Source organism: Trematomus bernacchii, unplaced genomic scaffold (assembly GCF_902827165.1).
Source record: "Trematomus bernacchii unplaced genomic scaffold, fTreBer1.1, whole genome shotgun sequence".
NCBI classification, from domain to species: Eukaryota; Metazoa; Chordata; class Actinopteri; order Perciformes; family Nototheniidae; genus Trematomus; species Trematomus bernacchii.
In genome coordinates this window covers 960,015-983,964 of record NW_022987645.1, presented here as the reverse complement: position 1 = coordinate 983,964, position 23,950 = coordinate 960,015, and the positions used below count along the sequence as shown (strand labels likewise).

General features: G+C 43.5%; 1 protein-coding gene across 1 annotated transcript; it reads right to left on the bottom strand.

Moving 5' to 3' along the window:
* Positions 1-12,678: 12,678 nt before the first annotated feature.
* LOC117485372 (zinc finger protein 665-like) lies at positions 12,679-23,325 on the bottom strand (the record flags this gene model as incomplete). Its single annotated transcript, XM_034133883.1, has 3 exons — positions 22,881-23,325; positions 14,035-14,148; positions 12,679-13,502 (listed from the first exon to the last, which is right to left on the bottom strand). Coding segments are annotated over exons 2-3 (837 nt in total), but the record flags the coding sequence as incomplete, so codon positions are not given.
* Positions 23,326-23,950: the final 625 nt, after the last annotated feature.

The following is a 23,950-nucleotide window of genomic DNA, read 5'->3' as shown; positions in this document are numbered from 1 at the left end:
GTGAGTTGGATGTAGAAGTGTCAGAATCAATATAAATGTTTTTTATTTTAAAGAAAATTCAGATTTTACATAGTAAAAAACTGTAAATTATAGTGTCCGTCCAAAAATGATTTTTTACAGATAGTGAAAACTACCCTTGGATGATGGGTTAGTAGACTAAAAGCTTTAGGAATCCAAAGTACAACATATAATAAGTACCCTGTATCAAGATTGATGCAAAACAAGTGAAATTTGACCTTTTTAGAGAGATTTAGCCAAAAACCCCCACTTCTGGGGTCATTTGAGTGGATTTGACCTATCTCTGGCCCCCCTTGGTCGATTTGGTTGGTTGACATACCCTTGTGACCGTTAGAGCCAATAGAATCGAAGGGGGAAGCACACACCCACACACGTTGTAAAGAAAAAATGTGGGCGCTTCGCGTGTGGAAAACGAAAGCAAAGTGGAGGAATGTCTCCTTCTGGAGTTTGGAAACTAAAACGCAGTTGTATTGCTTATGGATTATCAGAAATAATTTCAAAGAAGGCACAGACACATAGGATGAACCTATGGATTAACTGCAGCATCGTTTTTTATCGTTTTAATGCCATTGAAGACCACTTTTGACCAAGGTAAGCCATGTTTACGTGTTTAGCTACTTAGCTCCACATGTGATGATGTACGCTTTCGTTTATAGCGTCGCGAATGTTTATCACTGAGTGTTGAGGAGGGCACCGTTAGATTCAGTGTCTCCAGGACACCAAAAAAGAGTGTTTGGTTGTGCATCTAGGATAAGTAATAAGGGAGTTATGAGTGAGTTTAAGTGCCGCATTACGTTCCATGTTTTCGCTCGTGGCCAATTCAGAGGCTGAGTGCTAGCATTGTGGGGTTTTTTTGAAAAAAAAAATTAAAAAGATCAGCTAGCTGAGTTTCTTCCCGTTACATGGATATAACACATTCATAGTTTTATTCAATATTAAGATTCCTTAGACGTTGTTTCCTGCAAATGACGCGTTTATCCGCCCGGTTCCGGGCGGAAGGTGCGTAACAGGTTAAGATCTTTAAATTATTATTACCCTCTTCAAAGAGACTTCGTTGTAGTTAAAGTAATTAAACATTAGTTCACAAGCCATACAACTTAAGAGAACATCCAGTTCACAAGCCATAGATTTTCAAAAGAACATCCTTAGTTAACAACAACTTCATAGGGGCTTTTAAAGTTGTGTGAAGTAATTAAACATTACAAATACAATATCAGGGGGTCATTAACATATTTTTTAATTAGTATTACCCACTTTTCAAAAAGAGAGTCCCTTGTAGTTAGTAAAGTAATGAAACATTAGTTCACAAGCCATACAACTTAAGAGAACATCCATAGTTAACACAAATCATATTAAAAACTAATCTAATGTTTTAGGTGACTTAGTGAATGAGAATTAATGGCCGATAGCAAAATCAGGAGGTGACAGGCAGGGGGAGGGGAGACAGTCTCACCCTCACCCCTCACATCAAAGATATCACACCTACATGCGATAACACCTCGAACAAAGGGGCTCATTAGCATAAGTAGTAGTAGGTGTTACCTGTCACAGCACCTGTCACTTTGTATGCATACTAATGTGATTGAAACAGGATTTGTATAACTACTGATATTTGATAGTTGCTGCTTGAGAAGACTACACATTTATCTGCAGATCCCTATAAAGTATATTCATTACTCGTTATTCTCTACTAATAGTTAATTAAAGACTGTATATAATGGCTATTTTGCATATCCCTTTCAAGATTTCAAGATTTTCTAAGGTTTATTGACATATCATTATACACAACTAATTCAATAACGTGCTTTAACCACTAGGCGGTGCACACAAGGTACACACAGCCATAATAACTTTGTATTATTAGTGTAGGACACTTGTGTATGTATAACATCTGAAGATGTGTAGTTTATTCATGTTTTCACATAATTGTACAGGATATTTCTATATTATTTCACATGTTTTACTTCTAATATCTGATTTGTAAAACATCACAGACAGAAAGGTGTAAATATAACCTATCTACCAATTGCATCACATATAAAAGTCTATGATCCACACACATGGATTAACATCGATTTAATACATTAATGTAGCCTTTGTTTCTGCTAAAAGAGGTGTCGACCAGCTAGGACAACAAGAAAATCGGCGAAATCGAGTGTGACGATTAAAATATAAATTTAAAACATCTAATTTTGACAATAAAAACCGACCAATAGTCTTGGTAAACCATTTGCTTGGCACTTCCGGGTATTTCTCCACTGGTTGGGCCATGTTAACAATACCGTGTAACTGTCACGTTTGAAGGGACGAAACCGTGACATATTCACGTCTCCCAGCATGGTAGATCGTCACATGTTCACGTCTTGCCGTGATACCGGGTTGTCAATAATACAAGCTGAAGTGTTCTACCTGCAGTCACTAGAGAGGATTAGCCCACCCCCCATCTCCTTCAGTTCTCGGATGATCCCAGCTTGCTCATTTTGCCAGGCCTGCACGATAGTAGGGATTGTGTACAGGCGTTGATGGCGGAAGAAGGTAATGGCACTGATGCACTGAAGCCCAAACAGTTTCAACATCCTTATTGTCTGGGTAGCCATGCAACCTGAAAAGTGGATGGCCCCACTCAGTAACAGGTTGCAGGCTGGCATGTTTCTGTGCAGCATTGGCTGGTTCTGCCAAAAACGCTCATACCCACATGTTGCACAGACCTAAGAGATGTGAAAAGCAGAACATTGCCAGTACAACTCTTAGTCAGTCAAAAATCAATTATACCATAAAACTAATGAAGTATATACACAGTGAATTGATAAAACATAAAAATAAAACAAACATTTACATACAGGTTATGAAACAACCTTTATTTTTACATCAGTGGAATTCACACATATCCTCTTGTTTTATCTTGATATACGTTCCCTCTTGCTGCTCCACATAACCCTGGGTTTCCCCACAACAGGCAGGGCAAATGGTGAACAAGGACATCAGCTGGCTTTGGCACACAATGAACTTGTCAGCAGCACTGAAAAAAGAAAAAAAACACTTGTTATTTCTGACTGACACAATTTGGTAATACACATCATCTCAAATTAAAAGAAGCCTTACTTGAGATCAAAATTAGTTTGCTGCAGTGGCTCTTTTGATGGTTCCTCGTCAGACGACTCGCTCATCATTTCCTCCTCTGGGCTCCATGGCATATCCCCAGGGTGGTCCATGGAAACAGGATGACTCATCACTGTGTGCAGGACTGGGCAGTGGAGATTCTGTCTGACACCCCACACTGACCATCCTGGGCTGTACCTGGACAGCTAGGATAAAAAGAGGTTGGCCTTATATAATTGTGAAACATCATACATTCAGTGGCCACTTTTATACTGAAGCAAGATAGTTTTAGATATTTAATAAACAAAATCAAAACACAGTAACTATGGATCTGCCAGGAATCTCCTGGCACGGTGGCCGGGGCTGTAGCAGCAGTATCTCATGGTGGAGGCCGCGTTGGTGTTACTCCAGGTGTTCAGAGTGCTACGGAACAGGCAAAACTTTTCACCATGCCTCAGTTTGACTTGTTTTCGGCAGGGTCCTCACCTACGGGGTCTAAATTAGATGCCAGGGTAAGAGTGCGTATGGCTCGTCTCCAGTGGGAGAAGGAGTAGCGTGATAGGGATTTTCAGCTCAGGAGGGAGCTGGAGATCAGGAAGTTGGAGGCAGACACTGCTGTCCGGATGCGTCGACTAGAGCTTCAGGCAGCTGGGGGGGGTGATTCTGCCGTTACATCTTCTGGTCCTGCTGCCTCCTTCGACGTGAGTAGGCATATTTCTTTGGTCCCTGTGTTTCGTGAATCAGAGGTGGAGATCTATTTTGGTGCATTTGAGCGCATTGCTGCTGCTCTGCGCTGTCCAGAAGACGTGTGGGCTATTCTTTTACAGTGTAAGCTAGTCGGCAAGGCTCAAGAGGCTTGCTCTTCTCTTTTTGTCGAGGATAGTTTAGTGTATGAGAATGTTAAAGGTGCTATTCTCAGGGCATATGAGCTTGTGCCTGAGGCCTACAGGCAGCGTTTTTGCGGCCTGAAGAAAACTTCTGGCCAAACTTACGTGGACTTCGCGAGGGAGAAGAAAGTCCTCTTTGACAGGTGGTGTAGAGCTTGTAAAGCTGATGACATTACTTCAGTGTGTGAGCTGATGATGTTAGAGGAGTTTAAAAACGGTGTACCTGAGCGTACGGTAGTCTACCTGAACGAGCAGAAAGTAACTACCCTTCAGCAGGCTGCCACTCTGGCAGACGAGTTTGCACTGATACACAAGAGCGTTCTTTTTCAGCGTGATCCTCCTCAGCAAGACACTTATCGTAGAGCTCCTGACAATTACGTTCCCTGTGCCAGTGTTCCAGTGTTGGATCCCAGGCTAAACAGAGCTTGTTTTTTTTGTCATGACCCAGGTCATGTGATAGCAGACTGTGCAGCTTTGATGCGAGAGCGGGCAGCAGGTGGCAAGCAACCAAAAGGGGTGGGCTTGATTAAAACAGTGTGTCCTAGTGGTCAGACCACTGTTAAAACGGGGCCTGATGAGTGTTTTAAGCCATTCATCTCCACTGCTTTTGTCTCTCTATCAGGGAAGGTGGAGGACCAGCGGCAGGTTACGGTGTTACGAGACAGTGGTGGCTCACAGTCGTTCGTTCTTGACAGTGCTCTGCCCTTGAGTACTGAGTCCGCCTGTGATGCAAGTGCCGTGGTAAGAGGTATCGAAATGGGTTTTGTGCCTGCACCTCTCCACAATGTCCATATCCAGTCCAAACTGGCTACTGGTTTCTTCACAGTTGCCGTACTCCCCAGGTTTCTAATCGACGGTGTGGATTTCATAATGGGAAACGATATAGCCGGAGGTAAAGTGTATCCTACTCCAGAGGTTGTTGACGTTCTAGTTCCTGGTGCTGTAGATGATAACCTAGCGCTGACTCATCCGGAGGTATTTGCAGTTAGTGTTTTGACCAGAGCTCAGGCCCGTAAGCAGGCTCAGGATGTGGATTTGTCTGATTCTTGGCATGTTTCTGCCCTATCTAACGACAGGTTGACCTCTATTGATGGATTAGTGGAGGGTCCTCCAACAGTGTGTGATGGTGAAATGGAACCTGTCGCTATTGCTCCAGAGGTGGCTATACCTTTGACCCGTGAGGCGCTCATCACGGCACAGAGAGATTATCCTACCTTGATCAAGAGTTTCAACGCTGCTGAGAACCCTAACGAATGCAATAAGAAACAGTTGTCTTTTGTGGATGATGGGGTGCTGATGCGCCGGTGGGCTGACCAATCAAGTGATGCAGAAGTTGGTTCAGGTGTTGATTGGAACAGCGTTTATCAGTTAGTGGTTCCTGTGAGTTGTCGGCAGCAGGTTCTGGCGTTAGCACATGAGCACTTGTGGTCTGGCCACTTAGGTGTGACTAAGACTTATGACCGGATCCTTCAACATTTCTTTTGGCCAGGATTGAAAGATGACGTAGTGTGTTTCTGTAGAACTTGTAGCACATGCCAGGTGGTGGGTAAACCAAATCAGGTAGTTCCCCCAGCGCCGTTGTGTCCTGTTCCGGCTATTGGTGAGCCTTTTGACCATATCATTGCTGACTGTGTCGGTCCGTTGCCGAAGACCAAGGCAGGTAATCAGTTTTTGCTGACTGTGATGTGTGTATCGACCCATTTCCCTGAGGCTATCCCTTTGCGTAAAATCACTGCACCCGCCATCATTAAAGCACTGACCAAGTTTTTGACCACCTTTGGGTTGCCGAAGGTTGTGCAGACTGATCAGGGAACTGACTTCCTTTCCAAGATTTTTAGACAAACCTTGCAGTCATTGGGTGTTTCCCATTCAGTGTCTAGTGCCTACCATCCAGAATCACAAGGGGCACTTGAGCGTTGGCATCAGACATTGAAGTCGATGCTTGGTAAATACTGCCATGACACAGGCAGGGACTGGGACGAGGGTGTTTCCTTCGTGTTATTTGCTATTCGTGATGCAAAGCAGGAGTCTATTGGGTTTAGCCTAGCTGATCTAGTGTTTGGGCACAATGTGTGTGGCCCATTAAAGATGCTAAAAGATAAATTGATGTCTGAGTCCCTTCCGAAAACTGATGTGAAGAAGTTTGTGTCCCAGTGTCGTGAGCGTTTACAACAGCAAGCAAGGGAAGCTCTTGCATCCTCGCAGGAAAACATGAAGAACAGGTACGATAGGAGAGCAGTTAAGCGGCAGTTTCAGCCTGGTGAGCAGGTGCTGGTGTTGCTGCCTACACCCGGATCTGCTCTCAACGCGCGTTTCTCAGGTCCGTATGTGGTTGTAAGGCAAGTGTCTGACACCAACTATATCATTGACACACCTGAGCGTAGGAGAAAAACAAGGTTGTGCCATGTTAACATGCTTAAGTCCTATCATGCTAGGGAAGCTTCCCAGGGGAAGCAGCAACGCACTGTGGTGACTGCTGTTCCCAGCGTGGCCACTTCCCTAGCCTGTGCAGTGTCGATGGTTGAGGATGATTTGATAGTGCCCTCTGGTGGTCAGCAGTGTGGTAGGTTATCGAACTCTGAGTTTATGTTGAGCTTAGAGTCTAACCTGGCGTATCTTCCAGAAAGCCAGCGAAGCGACGTAGTCGGCTTGTTTCATGCTCACCCGACCCTATTTGGTGATGTGCCATCGAGCACTAATGTGTTAAAGCATGACATTGATGTTGGAAATGCTCATCCAGTTAAGCAACATGCGTATCGTTGTCACATAGAGAAAAGGGAGAAAATGAAAAAGAAAGTGGGTTATCTGCTTGAAAATGGCTTAGCCAAGCCTAGCCGCAGCCCCTGGAGCAGTCCATGTTTGCTTGCTCCTAACTCTGACGGAACACCTTTTTTCTGCACCAATTTTCGTAAGGTGAACGCACTAACTGTTCCAGACTCTTTTCCTTTGCCCCGTATGGATGATTGCATCGACAGTATTGGTCCTAGTGTGTTTATCACGAAGTTGGATCTCCTTAAGGGATATTGGCAGGTCCCTCTCACTTCTAGGGCCTTAGACATCTCGGCCTTTGTAACGCCTGACCACTTTATGCAATACACTGTGATGGCTTTTGGCATGAGGAATGCACCAGCCACATTTCAGCGTTTAATGCACTTGGTGTTGGGGGATGTGCCCAACTGTAATGTGTATCTTGATGATGTGGTGGTTTTTTCCGACAACTGGACTGACCATATGGCTATTCTCACATGTGTGTTCTAGCGACTTGCAGGAGCCTCGCTAACAGTGAATCTGGCAAAGTGTGAGTTTGGCAAGGCCACTGTCACCTATCTAGGCAAACATGTGGGTCATGGGCATGTGAGGCCCGTGGATGCTAAAGTGGAAGCCATCCTTTCATACCCAGCTCCAGCCACCCGACTTGAACTCCGGCGGTTCCTCGGTATGGCTGGGTACTACCGATGTTTTTGCAAGAACCTTTCGGTAGTTGTGGCACCGCTAACTCAACTGTGTAGCCCTAATGTTCCATTTGTATGGACTGAGGAGTGTTGCCGCTCCTTTAGCTCTGCCAAGTCTCTCCTCTGTAGTGCTCCAGTGTTGTGTGCGCCTAACTTCACCCTTCCCTTCAAACTAGAGGTGGATGCTAGTGGTTCTGGGGCTGGTGCTGTTCTGCTGCAGGAAGGTGATGGGGGTGTGTGCCATCCTGTGTGCTACTTCTCGACCAAGTTCAAGCGACATCAGCTGAATTATTCCACTATTGAGAAGGAAACTCTGGCCATGCTCCTTGCCCTGCAGCATTTTGAAGTGTATGTTGGGTCCAGTTCAACGCCAGTGGTGGTGTACACAGACCACAACCCACTCATATTTTTGTCCCAGATGTTCAACCACAACCAGCGGTTGATGCGCTGGGCCCTGCTGGCACAAGACTACAACATCGTCATCAAATACAAGAAGGGAGCGGATAATGTGGTGGCCGATGTTCTGTCCCGTGGGTGAGATTTCACGATTCATGTCCAATAGTCTGAGTGTTTTTGGTAACTGTGGCCAAACACTCGTTGGGTTTTATGGGGGGGGGTGTTACGTGCCGTAGTGTTTGTGTGTGTGTGTGTGTGTGGTGTGTGTGTGTGTGTGTGTGTGGTGTGTGTGTGTGTGTGTGTGTGTGTGTGTGTGTGTGTGTGTGTGTGTGTGTGTGTGTGTGTGTGTGTGTCTTTCTCTCTCTCCCTCTGATTCTCCAGGTGCTGCCTGATTGTCCCCAGGTGCAGCCTCTCCCCAGGTGCTCCTAATTCCCAATCAGGGCCTCCATATAGGACCGGAGGAAGACTGCAGTGGGCCCCGATTTTCCTCCTCTGGCTGCATGCGTACAACCTGTGTTCTGTAGGTCAATAAGAGATGTGCTCCTGGATATGGGACACTAGTTTAAATGTGCAAGTTAGCTGGTGAGCAGCCCGTGTTCCTTTTCTTTGACTATTAAAAGGCCTGTTCGTGACTCCAGAGAACGGTTTCCTCTCTTTTTTCTCGTGCCTGGTCAACGTTGTGTTTTGTTACTTCCCTTGGTACCCCTAGATTTGGAGGGAACGTAACATCAACAAACAAATAAAAGTGACATAAACAAATAATAATACAAATAATAAACTTGGGGTGAGTAGAATTATGGCACCTACAAGCCTACCACTGAAACACTCCGATGCCCTTTAAATGCAAGCGGACCTGAAGACCTATCTAATCCATACAAATCCTTCCTGGACAATGTGAAAGCTTTCATTGAGCTGAATCAACTGCCAGTATCACTTACTTTTGAAGCAAACGTTGATGTAGACCAGTTCATTAGGCATCGAGCAAAGTGGCATGAATCTTGTCAAACAAAATTAAATCTGAACAAACTGGAAAGAGCACGGAAGAGGGAGAGAGCTGGATCTTCTGATACCCCTGCAGATGAGAAAAGACCCCGACAACGCGAGCCCCTGGATAAGAGCACATGCATATTTTTGCAAACACTCTCATGGACATCTTCATGAGTTCATGACTCTTAAGGCAGATAACAATGTCAGGGTTATGGCCAAAGACCTGTAAGAAAATGAATTATTGACCAGGTTTGGGGGTGGTCACCTCATTGCACGAGAGGCAAAATATCCCCTGGCTTGCTTGGCTGGACTTCGAAATCGACATTGTTCACCAATGAGGCAATGCTGCTCTCACAGTCAGAAACATGAGAAGAAAATCCAAGTCAGAGCCAAGTCAGAGCCTTTGTAAAGCTTTTAGTCTACTATCCCATCATTCAAGGGTGGTTTTCACTATAAGTAATCTTTTTCTTTTATACACTATAACAGGGGTCGGCAACCCCTGGCACGCGTGCCAGCATTGGCACGCGGCACCGTAACCAGTGGCACACTAGGAATAAGTGTGCAAAATATTTAAATTGTATTTTCGGATCATGAACGAGACCGCCGCCAGAGCGCGTCTGCCCGTTACCTGCAAAAGGAAGCCATGCACGCAATGTAGCCCCGCTCTCTTTAACTCCAGGTGACTTTCTGCCGCTTTCCTCCGTGGTGCAGGGCTGATCGTTTCACCACAGAGGAAAGCACTTCACAAATTGCAGTAACCATAAGGAGCTTTAAAAATGCCGCAGTTTTTGCATGGCTGTGTGTGTCTTTAGTTGAAAGCCCAGTGGCGATCTGCTCATCTCTCATTGAAATAATATGCTACAAAGGGGCGGACTGGCCATCTGTGTGTTGAACTTTCCTGTCGGCTCCCAGACCGTAGTCGAGGAGGGCAGAAGCAACAAGCTTCAGGTTCAATAACCCACTTTAGCTTAAATGACTGGAGAGAGGCGAGCTCTTCTTGAGAGGCCGTTGCATTTATTTAGCTGTTCTTCTGTTTCACAAAATACATCACAGACCTCTGTTTTTCTGCTGCCTCGTTTCACTTCCAGAAACATACACGCTCGCTCACTCTCGCTCTACCATCCACACACACACGCACACGCCACACCCCTCTCTCTCTCTCTTAAAGGGACAGCGATCTCATCTCACTCTGCTTGACCCTAATATCATAACATGTGTGTTCTGGATAATCACAGAACGGACGATCGTCCTTATTATTATGCCGTTTAAACCAATTATTTAAATGTGTTTGTTAAATTCGGTGTCATCTAAGTTGCGCTGACAGGTCCACACACTGCTTCCCCGCAGCGAGGCCCCCCCGCCCTCCTGTTGATAGTGCCTTGTTTATTACTTGTTCCTGCAGCTGCAACTAAATATATAAGTAAATCTAATCTCATCTAAATAAACCTTCAATAATAAAGAGCAGAAAGAATGAAACTTAAAAAGGCTAATATAGATTAAGACGGGTATAAAAAATAATAATACGAGTTACAATTCAGCGTTCGATTTGAAAAAGTATTTTATTTCTGCTTCCACCCTGATTCAAAGGAGGTGAAAGGACTTAAATTTCCATTCAACAGAACACCAACAGTGAAACACATGAGCCCGTACTAGAGTTTCAAAAAACAGGAATAATCCTAAAATTCCATTTTAACTCTAAATGAGCTGATTGTAATCTGTAAACACAAACAATATGCAGGAATGTGAGTCTGTTTCGAAGGCATTTGTCTTTTATATAGAAATGTATTTATTAGGATAAACCCCTTGAGATGCACCATCTCGTTTTCAAGGGGGTCCCGACAGAAGCAACAACTTTCAGACATACTTGAACAAAATAACAGAAAGCAAAACATGACAAACCACGTACAGTCTATTAAGTAAAATTCATGAAGTAATACATACAATCATTACAATTTGATAGACAGTAGTGTCTAATATATATAGATAACAAGAGCAGACCAGGTGAGATGATAATGCAAGCTTAAACAAACCCAAAGATGCAAGGGATCTAACAGTAGCAGGTTAGTTTGGTTTGATAATATAAGCAAAACAGAACAGAATAAAACATCGTACATTTTCTCTATATCAATAAGTCATTGGTTCTTCTTTTAGACCAGAACAGACTGATAACTCAACTGGAACTATCAACAACATCCCAATGGAAGTTTCAAGTCACAACATTTCATTAACCAAACAGATTATTAGAGAAACTACTCTGCAGATGAATCAGTCAGTGGTTATAGTATAAATCAGAAAAGTAGTACGACAAAAACATTAAACATATTCAAAACTTCTGTTGATAAAGATGGAGTTTAAATGAAGTCATGTATGAATATTGTCACACAGACTTTATACAGTCAGACAGATTTTTCTCATGTGAATTGTCGTAGGACTAATTAATTGTCCTCTTTTTTTGTTGCACATGCAGATTTGACTTGGAAAATGTCAGGTTCAGAAGAGTCTCCAGGGTTGTCCTCAGTCTCTGGTTGTAAATGTCTCTCTAGATCTGAGTTCCTGGCTGGTTCTGGTCCTCCACAGTCCTCTCCATCAGCTTCTGTTTCCATGTGTTCAGCTGAGCTGCTGGCTGGAGGCTCTGCCTCTCTGCTCTCCTCAGTTTGAGTTTGATGAAGCTGTGAGGACTGACGACCAACACACTTATGTCTTTTGACATAATGACTCCAGGTAAATCTTTTGTCACAAACACTGCAGCTGTATGGTTTCTCTCCTGTGTGGATTCTAATGTGGTCCTTTAAATATCCTCTAACGGCAAAATATTTCTTACAAATTGTGCAGATGAATGGTTTCTCTCCTGTGTGGATTCTCATGTGTACATTTAGATTTGACTTGCTGCGAAATTCTTTCCCACACAAAGAGCAGCCAAATGTTTTATTTTCTGCACACTTATGGCGTTTGACCTGATGACTTTGGGTGAATCTTCTGTCACAAACACTGCAGCTGAATAGTTTCTCTCCTGTGTGGACTCTCATGTGCCGATTTAAATATCCTCTGTGTGTAAATGTTTTCTCACAAAAAGAGCAGCCAAATGGTTTCTCTCCTGCACTACGTGTTGAATCACTGACAGGGTTTTGTTTATTTTTCTGAGAGTTTGAAGCTGGTTCTCTGGTCTCCTTCCAATCAGCACTGTCTTCAGTGTCAGGTTCAGAAGAGTCTCCAGGGTTGTCCTCAGTCTCTGGTTGTAAATGTCTCTCTGGATCTGAGTTCCTGGCTGGTTCTGGTCCTCCACAGTCCTCTCCATCAGCTTCTGTTTCCAGGTGTTCAGCTGAGCTGCTGGCTGGAGGCTCTGCCTCTCTGTTCTCCTCAGTTTGATGAAGCTGTGAGGACTGACGACCAACACACTTATGTCTTTTGACATAATGACTCCAGGTAAATCTTTTGTCACAAACACTGCAGCTGTATGGTTTCTCTCCTGTGTGGATTCTCGTGTGCCGATTTAAATCTCTTCTCTCTGCAAAAGATTTCTTACAGACTGAGCAGATGAATGGTCTCTCTCCTGCACTACGTGTTGAATCACTGACAGGGTTTTGTTTATTTTTCTGAGAGTTTGAACCTGGTTCTCTGGTTTCCATCCAATCAGCCCTGTCTTCAGTGTCAGGTTCAGAAGAGTCTCCAGGTTTGTCCTCAGTCTCAGGTTGTAAATGTCTCTCTGGATCTGAGTTCCTGGCTGGTTCTGGTCCTCCACAGTCCTCTCCATCAGCTTCTGTTTCCAGGTGTTCAGCTGAGCTGCTGGCTGGAGGCTCTGCTTCTCTGTTCTCCTCAGTTTGAGTTTGATGAAGCTGTGAGGACTGACGACCAACACACTTATGTAATTTGATATGATGACTCCAGGTGAATCTTTTGACACAAATTGTGCAGATGAATGGTTTCTCTCCTGTGTGGATTCTCATGTGTACTTTTAGATTTGACTTGCGGCGAAAATCTTTCCCACACAAAGAGCAGCCAAATGTTTTCTCTCCTGTGTGGATACGCATGTGCTGATTTAATTTTCCTCTTTCTGCAAAATATTTCTTACAAATTGTGCAGCTGAATAGTTTCTCTCCTGTGTGGACTCTCATGTGCCGATTTAAATGTCCTCTCTGTGTAAATGTTTTCTCACAAAAAGAGCAGCCAAATGGTTTCTCTCCTGCACTACGTCTTGATTCACTGACAGGGTTTTGTTTATTTTCCTGAGAGTTTGAACCTGGTTCTCTGGTTTCCATCCAATCAGCACTGTCTTCAGTGTCAGGTTCAGAAGAGTCTCCAGGGTAGTCCTCAGTCTCAGGTTGTAAATGTCTCTCTGGATCTGAGTTCCTGGCTGGTTCTGGTCCTCCACAGTCCTCTCCATCAGCTTCTGTTTCCAGGTGTTCAGTTTGTCTTTGATGAAGCTGAGAGGACTGAGGTTTTTCTTCATCATCTTCACTCTTCACAGGGACAGGAGTGAATGTGGACTTGGTGATATCAGCCTCCTCCAGCCCTTGAAGCTGCTCTCCCTCCTGACTGCTCCAGAGTTCCTCCTGTTCCTCTTTAATGTGTGGGGGGGGCTCTGGGTCCTCCTGGTCCAGACTGGAGCTCCACTCCTGCTGCTCAGGGGGAACCTCTTCTTTAACCACCACCAGCTGCTGGACGTCTGCAGGAAACAGGAAACACATAAGCAGAGAAACTGTAGAGTATAAGAATTTAAAATCTAACCACGAGTAACACTTCATTAACTTTGCAGCCCTTATCCATTCCTTATTTTAAATGCTTGCCTATTGATTTGCTAAGTCCCGCCCACTCTGTGTTTCTGTTGGCTCGATTGTCTGTCAATTACACCTTTTTTCCAGATGCCCTGGAGAGCTTCAGGACAACAGGTGAGTTAGTACTGTAGCTGATCTAAATCATAGTAACAGTGCTTAGTTTGGACAGGGAGAGCGTGGGGGCGAAGTTTCTACTTTTCTGTTTGCAGATATGAGTTTCTACATGTAGGTTTGAGTAATTCATGCTAATGTTAGTTAGCAGGGTTAGCTCTGTATGTACTGGCTGCATGAGATGTTGGTCTGTTTTTAGTGATTGTTTTAGACAGTCGGAGGGGGCTCCTATTAAGGCACTGCTAGCTCTGCCCTTCATTTAACACTTAGACAATAGGCAGGAGTTGTACTGTTGAGGAACCGGTGACCTACGTTTGCATGGCATAACTACACCGTAGTTGTGTATATGATAAGACAATATCACCAAGGGGGGTCCTGTGTGGGTGGCAGCTCATTCCCCAGCAGACACGGTCCTCCAGAATTTTCCTAATCACAGAGTAAATGAGAAGAAAAAAAAATTAATTGATCTAATTGTAGTATGTGACAGACAAGAATAGTCAATTCTAATGTCTAAGACTTAATGTGGAGAAAGAGATGTCCTGTATGGGTTGATTGTGCGTTGATCTGTTGGTAATGCCTCTGGGTTCCGGTGGGCATGTAAACAAATGCATAATGCTGCGCTAGACTTTGTGGCCTGTGTGTGTGTGTGTGTGTGTGTGTGTGTGTGTGTGTGTGTGTGTGTGTGTGTGTGTGTGTGTGTGTGTGTGTGTGTGTGTGTGTGTGTGTCAGAGTTCCCGTTAGCCGGTAAATCCCGTCAATGACCGGTAAAATATGCTGAAGTCCGGCAAATCTAAATCTCTCCGGTCAAAATTTCCGGTCAAAATAATTTCCCTTTAGCGCAATACCGCATCAGTTGCGCCACTTATGTGACAGACAAGAAGAGTACGTGACAGACAAGAATAATCAATTCTAATGTCTAACACTGAATGTGGAGAAAGTGATGTCCTGTATGGGTTGATTGTGCGTTGATCTGTTGGTAATGCCTCGGGGTTCCGGTGGGCATGTAAACAAATGCATAATGCTGCGCTATACTTTGTGGCCTCACCCGGTTGCATAGCGACGCTTATTGTTTAGGTGTCTTTTAATAAGCAGGTAGTCATATCATTAGCTAGAACTAGCTAGATCTGATCAATATGGACATAAACGCGAGTGAAGTCTAATCTGACGGGAGCGAGAGATCAGCTGCTGCTGACGAGTCGACACGCAGCTCTGCATGATCACCTGCAGCGGCGAGCTGAGCAAAACACACACTTCAGGTTAGAATATCACGTAGCTATTTTAATGACCTCTCAAACTACCTAAACTAGTTATAGATATGTTTAGTTTTACTGTCGGGTCACTCATTACTGATCCGCGAGCTGCATGATACTGACGGGCTGTCAGGAGAGGGGGAGAGCGCTCCGTTTATTATTCCCGTGTTATAAGTTACTGTACACTTTTGAATAATGTAGTTAATCTACTATAATTAGTTTGTTTAATATCAAATCATATCAATTTGTTTAAAAGCTAAATAAATAACAAAGAAGACCTTTGACCGGCACTTTTCTCATTTTGTCCGGAAGATTTCAACTTTAACGGACATGTTGACCCGGCAAAGAAATATTGTAACGGGAACTCTGGTGTGTGTGTGTGTGTGTGTGTGTGTGTGTGTGTGTGTGTGTGTGTGTGTGTGTGTGTGTGTGTGTGAGTGTGTGTGTGTGTGTGTGTGTGTGTGTGTGTGTGTTTTGAGGTGAACGAAGCAGCAGCAAAATAGGTCTGTCGAGTGTCTTCAAAGTTAGATCTGTAAGAAAGACCTTAATAAATTCAACGGCCCCCAAAGAAGAGCTCGCCATCCCCCTTATTTCAAAGTGGGTTATTGAACCCGAAGTTTGTTGCTTCGGGCCTGGAAGACTGCAGAGAGTCATCCCCTGTTTTCCTCGACTACGGTCTGGGAGCCGACAGGAAAGTTTGTATAAACTAAAATAGCAGCATCATCTGAAACAACAAACACAGTCTTTGAGAGGAGCTGACAGGCTGCAGGGAGTGGAAGCAGAGCGCTGAACACACACAGGAAATACGGCTCCTATTAAAACAATCAGAGATATTTATTCTTGGAATATATGGCGTGTCTGTCATAAACATTCATGCTTAGATGGAATAAAGTGTTGAGATGTTCTCAAGAGTGGGAGTTTTGAGAATGCTTTTTTTGTTTTTATTTAAACAATTGAGTGATGAGGAAAGAAAACTGTTCCGTGATGATTTCTTTAGGTTTTAGCTTTAGTAATGAAGATTACAGTTTGTGAGGAAACTTTTCCACCAATAATTCCTTTAAGTGTTCCAAACATTTATTCATTAACTGAAATCAGATTACTTGGGTTTTTCAAATATAGCGCGAATTGAATACAGTTACTTGATGTTTTGTATTATTACAACCTAACCATGCTTGTAACACAACTTAGAGAAGGCAGGCCACACACACACACACACACACACACACACACACACACACACACACACACACACACACACACACACACACACACACACACCACACACAACACACACACCACACACACACACACACACACACACACACACACACACACACACACACACACACACACACACACACACACACACAACACACACACACACACACACACACACCACACCACACACACACACACACACACACACACACACACACACAATGAAGGAATCTATTAGTTAGCTGTGAACGTAGTGCAAATAACCAGAATTGTCTTGTGGAGTGAGGGGGTTTATATAATTCTGATAGCAACGAGCAATATTAATTTATCATGTGTTTTGGCAGGCATCGAACCAAAGGAAGAGGGTAGCAGTGTTGCAGGGCCTACCATGGTACATGAGGGAGAATCCTTCAACTATCATGAAGATGTGTGAGGTAAGCGCTGAAATGTCATTCAAGATGATACAAAAACGAGTTCACAATGAACAGGGTTACACTAGTCGTTTCAGGGGTCGTCTGTGTATGCACATATGGCAAAGCATCTCTAAAGCACTTTCGTTGTTGTTTTTTGTTTCTTTTTGCATGAAGCCAACGGATCCTGAAGAGGACGTCATCAAGGGAATGGTGATTGGAATCCTTTCAGTTGTTGAAGATGTGAAGGAACCTCTTCCAGCTTCCTACAACGATGTCGCCCTCGTGATCGAGGAAAGGATAGTCATACGTCACCTTGGTGATGTACCCAATGCTTTTGTGAACCTGATGGGATTGCAGTACATGCTGAACCTTGACTATCCAAAAGACTTGAAATACACCTTTGAGGTGATTCAGCGCCTGTTCATGGGAATTGGGTTCACTCTCTAAAGAATAAATTGCTCAGTTAGAGAGATGGCCTAGGAAGATGTCTCTGCATCTGTCCCAAAGGATGCATTTTAATTTGTTGTCATTTGTCCACTGTTCTAAGAGGAAAATAAATGTATAGCCCCTCTGTGGGTCACACCAGTTTATTTTGTTTTCATTTTCTATTGCTCTATTTTGAGGAAGTGTCTGAGAGACACTAGTGTGTATTTTATGTTGTACAGCAACCATGAACAGAGTGGATATTTCAGTACTGTTCGAATGTTTTAATTTTCTGACTGACAGTTAAGTTTCTCAGTTTCTGGCCGTTTCTCAATGTCGAGTACACATGCTGCAGAGCCACTATTTCAAGTATACTACGTCATAGAGTGGCGCAGAATGCTGGGCATTTAACATGCATTTAAACAGTCTTTCGGCGCCACTCAATGACGTAGTATACTTGAAATAGTGGCTCTGCAGCATGTGTACTCGACATTGAGAAACGGCCAGAGAGATGGCCTAGGAAGATGCCTCTGCATCTGTCCCAAAGGATGCATTTTCATTTTTTTGTCATTTGTCCACTGTTCTAAGACGAAAAGAAATGACTCTGCGGGTCACACCAGTTTATTTTCATTTTCTATTGCTCCATTTTGAGGAAGTGTCTGAGAGACACTAGTGTGCATTTTATGTTGTACAGCAACCATGAACAGAGTGGATATTTCAGTACTGTTAGAATGTTTTAATTTTCTGACTGACAGTTAAGTTAAGAGAGATACCATTTTCTATGTATGTTTTACTGCATTTTACTGCAGCAACCCTGAACACTTACTCCTCAGAATGAACTCTGTTTAACAAGTCACTCAATTACAGTTTTATCCATGGGACAGTGTCATTTCAGTTTTTGAGCAGCCCAGAGCAAAAACAATGGTGTGTTAGAGGGTGTTTTTTGTTTGGTCTACATGTCCCAAGGAAGGTCTTTATGATATGTTGACATCCATTGACACACTTATTTGAATTAAAAAGCAACACTGAACAGTTAATGAGTGTGTGGGTTGGAGTTCTTCATTTCTTCAGTTATTGATATTGTAATAACAGTCCTGAATGAAATGTCTTTTCAGCTATTTTTTCATGTGTTAATATAGTTTAGACTAAGCTAGTTCTCATGTTGATTTATAGTATAACTTTGTAGCTATTAGTTTGCTTGTCCTGGTAAGCTAACTTGGTACTAGAAGTTGAACAAACAGTTGTACATGTTGAGTCAACTTGAATAACACATTTTTAAGAACTCAATAAAATAAGTTAAACCAACATCTTCTTAAGTTATCCTAACTAATATGTTCTAGTCCAAATAACTTGACACATGAAGTTGTGTCAACAGACTACAAGTTGTATCAACTAATTTATTGAAGTGTAATAGACTTGACACTAAATGTTGAATCAACTTGACACAACTTAACTCAGTCAAAGCAACAAGATGACTTGACTTAGTCAAGTTGAGTCAACAAATCATTTTTAACAGTGTATAGTGGTTAAGGAGGGTTTCCTTGTTTTGCTCATTGACTTAGAACTGAAGTAAAGGAGAATAGTGTTTTTTGAAAACTGTCATTCCTCATGTTTTTAAAGATAAATCATCAGTTTTTATGAACTTTGATGTTGAAATGCATCACGGTGGAGAAGGAAGACCTTTTTGGTTTCGAATTTAAGAAGATTTTAAAGATTATGTTTATGTTCTTTTCCTGACTAGAATTTAAAAGCAGGACCTCAACTAGACAAAAGAGATTTTACAATGTAGTTGTACTACTTTTGATGAAGTAAAGAATCTGGGTAAACTACCACCATTAGTTTGTTTTAACATGCATGTTTCAGCATTCCTGACCATATAGACACTCAGCCATTGTATAACCCGTTGGGGGAGAGATTTAAATTGAGTTTTTCTCTAGTAGCTGATTGGCTGTGATTACAGCAGCACTGGATAGTTATGCGCCACCTTTGGGTTGGACTCTGAATCAGTGTGTTGGTGAAATGTTGCTCACTACAGAAACAGAAGAAGTGTGCAAAGAACGCATCTGTGACGACCCCTGCCTTGTTGTCTCCTGTGGTGTGCATGGCCCTTTAATGTTTCTCCTCTGCTTGTGACGCCCTGATTGGGGACACCTGACGCCCTGATTGAGGACACCTGACGGCTGGCGGAGGATTAAGAGGCCTGAGCCAGAGTCTCGATCTCTCTCTCCCGCAGAGGACCTGACCTCGGTGCAGCCACGTCGCCTATGTTCTTTTGCTCTGCCTTTTTGTTTGTCTCCGGACACATTAAGTGTTGTGAAATAAATACCTTTTTTACATATTGTTTGTAGCCTTTATTTAACCAGGTTAAAAAATCCCATTGAGATCAACGATCTCTTTTTCAAGGGAGACCTGCGGTACATTAGTTACACATAAAAACAACAGAAAACAAAAGGACATCACAACATAATTACAGGGGTATACATTAGCAACCTATTTACAGTGACAGGTATCCAATAACATGTCATCCAGCCGTGCTTTAAAACGATGCAAGGGAATCAAAATGCTCAGTTTCAATGTTTTTTGGTTCCAAGCCAGAGGAGCAGCGCACATAAAAGCTTTAGTACCTAAAACAGTCCTAGCACTTGGCACATGTAATAAAAACACATCCTGGGATCTCAGGCAATAGCTACTTGCCACTCTCCGTGAGATCAAAGTAAGTCGGTAGTTTACCCAGCATGGTTTTATAGATGAACATGTACCAATGACTGAGCCTCCGAACAGTAAGTGAAGGCAGACCTGCCTTGGCATACAGGGTACAGTGATGAGTAAGTACTTTACAGTTAGTAACAAATGTCAGAGCACTGTGATAGGCGGCATCTAACCTTTCCAGGCAATGGGCCTTTCCATATTCTGGTCCTTCCCACGCTTTTTGTTATGGCTAAGAGCCAGGCCATGACACATCTCTGAGGAGGTTTTGACATTTTGCTTGAAATGGACATGAACCCTTGTTGTCAAGGCAACAGTGGTGTGAAGAGGGGATTTCTACTTTGCAGAGGACAACGTGTGTCTGCTGATTGTACCACATTGATCCAAGAGTTTCCTTCCCTCCAGACATCCCAATGCCACAAGAGTTTCCTTGAGCCCACTGACCAGGGCCGTTTCTAGCTTTTTGGGGACCCTGCCACTGACTACAGCTGCAGAGGACAACGAATCACTGACTGTTCTCATTATGACAAGATCTTGAGACAGGCTTGTCTCAGACTGGTCAGGCCCTGAAGAAATTATGCAATGATTTTACAGCATAACTGTGCAAGAGTTTTCCAGAGGGTGGTGTAGGACATTATATCTCGTGTATTCTTACCCCTCACTGTTTATTCATCATTCAACTCATTCTATATTTTATTCTGTAGATTGTGTACATTACTTTTCACTTGACTGCTTGTGGCACTCCTGGTTAGAAGCTAAACTGCATTTCGTTGTCTCAGTACCTGTAATCTGTGCCATAACAATAAAGTTGAATCTAATCTTGAGCAGGAACAAATGTATTTACTTAGTACATATCTGACATTAACGATTAAACACATTTGTGCATTCTTTATAAATGCAAACTGGTCAAGACCACTGACGGAAGTAGTTTTGAAAAGTAATAAGTGGTTCTGTCTTTGTAATGTAGGATTCAACCCCCCTTGTATTGATTTGTTTTAAAATGAACAGACACTTGAGTCATTCATTTGTAGTGATATAATAATTATGGGATTTCTATTGCATCCACTTCATCTGCAACGAAGAACGCCAACGCAATTTCCGCCATTGCAAACAGAGTCAAGCCGACTCCGACCTGTCCGACTTCAGGCGAGCTTTTTGAGACCTCCCCCGGCTGCAATCGGCTATTCTCGTCAACTTTCGAGGCGAGACGCAGCTCATCTCAAACAAGCCTAATGTTTTTTTTTTATGATTGGCCGACGTGACGTGACCAGTATGCGTGCGCAGCCAGAGAGTTGATTGAAGTGCACCTTCCTACCAGACATGAATGCAGCCGCTGCGTTATGGGTGGGCCTACTGGGCCTAGGCCCACCCACTCTGTCACTGGGCCCACCCATTCATTGATCAAAAATGACTGGGCGAAAATATAGTTTCCACATTTTTTATTTTTTATTATCAAAACTAACGATTACATAATAAAATAAGAGCAAACATGTGTTTCCCTTTAAAAAAACATGGAAAATTAAAAGCAACATGAATTAATGTAATCAGGCAACGTAAAATGTGAATTTGGACCGAACTCATAGTGGAAGCGCGGGAGCAAACACATCGTAGAACGTCTCGCGGGCGCGCGCAGATGAAGGAGGACAGTGGACTGGACAGACACAAAAAATATACCGCACTCACTAACGATGTTCCGGTTTTCATTTGAAAGAGTAAGAAGAGTCATCCTCACAGCAGGTGCCACCTTAGAGAGACGAGAGTGTGTTTAATGTTGTGCCCCGCTGAGCTCAGTCCCTCTGCGGGACGTAGCACCCGTTGCAGGATAACAGAAAATAGCATCCCAGTGCCGGACCTCTCAGCCATAGATGACCCGGCGGCTACACAGCCACATCTCTACCCTCAGACACTTTTCGGACAAAAGAAAAGGAGCTCTGCTGTCCACTGGTATGACAAGTACACATTCTTGGAGTATAGCATTAGCAAGGACAGTGTGTTTTGTAAAATGTGCCGGCATTTTAGTGAGAGAGGCGGGGCCGGCGGAGAAGATACATTCAGTCGCCATGGTTACAGGGACTGGAAACATATCGACTATGCTCTCAGTAAACACGAATGCAGCGCAGCTCATGCAATAGCTATGGAGAGAAATACAAACTACTGACAGTGCGTGAAATCTGACCATAGAACCATCCTCCATCAGCTACTCAACCCAGAGGGCCGACAGGGAGAGATCATTGAGAAAAATCGGGAACACGTAACGTTTTACCGGACATAATTCTCACGTGTGCAAAGCAAGAGATTCCTCATTTCATATTGAGACTAAATATCTAGGAAAATGATTAAGAAACGTCGAGCTAAAATGTCATGCCATTTGCAACTACCAGAGCGCACCCTGACGCGGCAGGCATTCTCCAGCCCAAATCAGCAAAGCTTATGAGTGTGAAGCAACAGTATCTGCTGCCCAGCTGCTTTAGTATGAAACGTATACTTCAGCTAATGAAAGCTCTGCAGTATCAGAAGGAAGTAGCCTAATGATAAATCTGCAGCCTCTGAAAAGTGCCGCGTCAGAGAACCAGTGCCTTTTACGCACGGCCGCTCACTTCGCTAGATCCGCTAAAGGACAGCAGGCTGCGGTCTAACCACACAGACACACATCAGGTGTTCGCTCATTATTCCATATTCTGCCGTTGTATGCTCTTTGTTTCTAAACGTATCAATGTATTGTGAACCAAAACTAAATAACATGCAGTATAACATTTATTTTCACTCATTGCGGCGTGCCGCTTAATCATTTAAATAATATTTAAGCTTCTCATAAGTGAAAATGTTTAAAAGAGAAGGGTTTTGAAAAAGTGTCTTTACTATAGGAAATATGCATTACACAGTTGCCTACAATGATATGCAGGCATTTATATTACATTTTTGTTAACGAGAAACATCTATTAGAACAGGCCCAGCCGAAATACATTGGCCCACCCACAATTGAAATCCTGGCGCCGCGGCTGCATGAATGTCTACGTCTCCGGTATAACAATAAACGTTGAATATAGCACGTCGTAGTCTGGAGTATTGATTGTAAATACAGTACGAGAACAAAACACCCAATACTCACAATTATCAGTTATTAAAGTAAATTAAACCTGATACTCACGTTTATCAGTTACTCCTCACGTGCTGCTTTCTCTCTGAGACCGGACCGACATTTTCTTTGTTTCCTCGTTACTGGCGCGCTTGCATCCTGGGATACGGTGGACTGCGAGGAAGAGGACTCTTCGGGAAAAGAAGAAGGCCGCATTTCAACCCGCCCCTCCCCCCTCTCTTCTGTCTGTCCGCAGAATCAGAAGTCCTTTATTGGTCCCACAGAGGGACATTAACATGGTTACAGCAAGAGTGGAGATAGATGCTGTTCCCAGACCGTAGCGGAGGAATACAGGGGAGGACTCTCTGCAGTCTTCCCGGACTGAAGCACCAGGCTTCGGCTTCAATAACCCACTCTGAAATGAGGCAGACAGGCAGGCTGTTCCTTGGGAGGCCGCTGTGTTTCCTCAGGACTTTGTTATACAGCTAACTGGAGACAGACTGATCACTGCTGCTACTCCCGCGCACACACTACGCTCGCTCACTCTCGCTCTACACATGCACGCGCCACATGCACATCTGTAATAGTCGGGACAATCTGTAATAGTCGGGACAATCTATAGACCACCGGAACAGAGTGACTTTTATGATACATTAGATGGGTGTTTGGCTGATGTGGGGGATGTAGAGACAATTATTATTGGAGACTGGAACACGGATATGCAACGTAAAGACACGTCCGTCTTCAAGTCCTTCAGTAGGATTTGTGATCTGCACGGCTTCAGCCAGCTAATCACCCAACCCACCCGGGTATGTGAAACAACACAAACTACCATTGATCTCATTCTGACCTCTGACAGGTCCAGGATCTCCAGTAAAGGGGTTATAGCATGCGGTTTAAGTGATCATTATATGATATTCTGTACCCGCAAAAAGCTAAAACAAAAGGCCGGCTGTCACAAAACAGTCATATCTAGAGACCTCAAAAACTACTCTAGCGAGGCCTTTAACCTAGAACTGGAGAGCCTGGACTGGTCAGATGAGCTCAGTGGTACACAAGTTGAAGAAACATGGCTTGGTTTCAAAAACAAATTCTCTGCAATACTCAATGATTTGGCCCCCCTAAGAACAACCAGGGTAAAA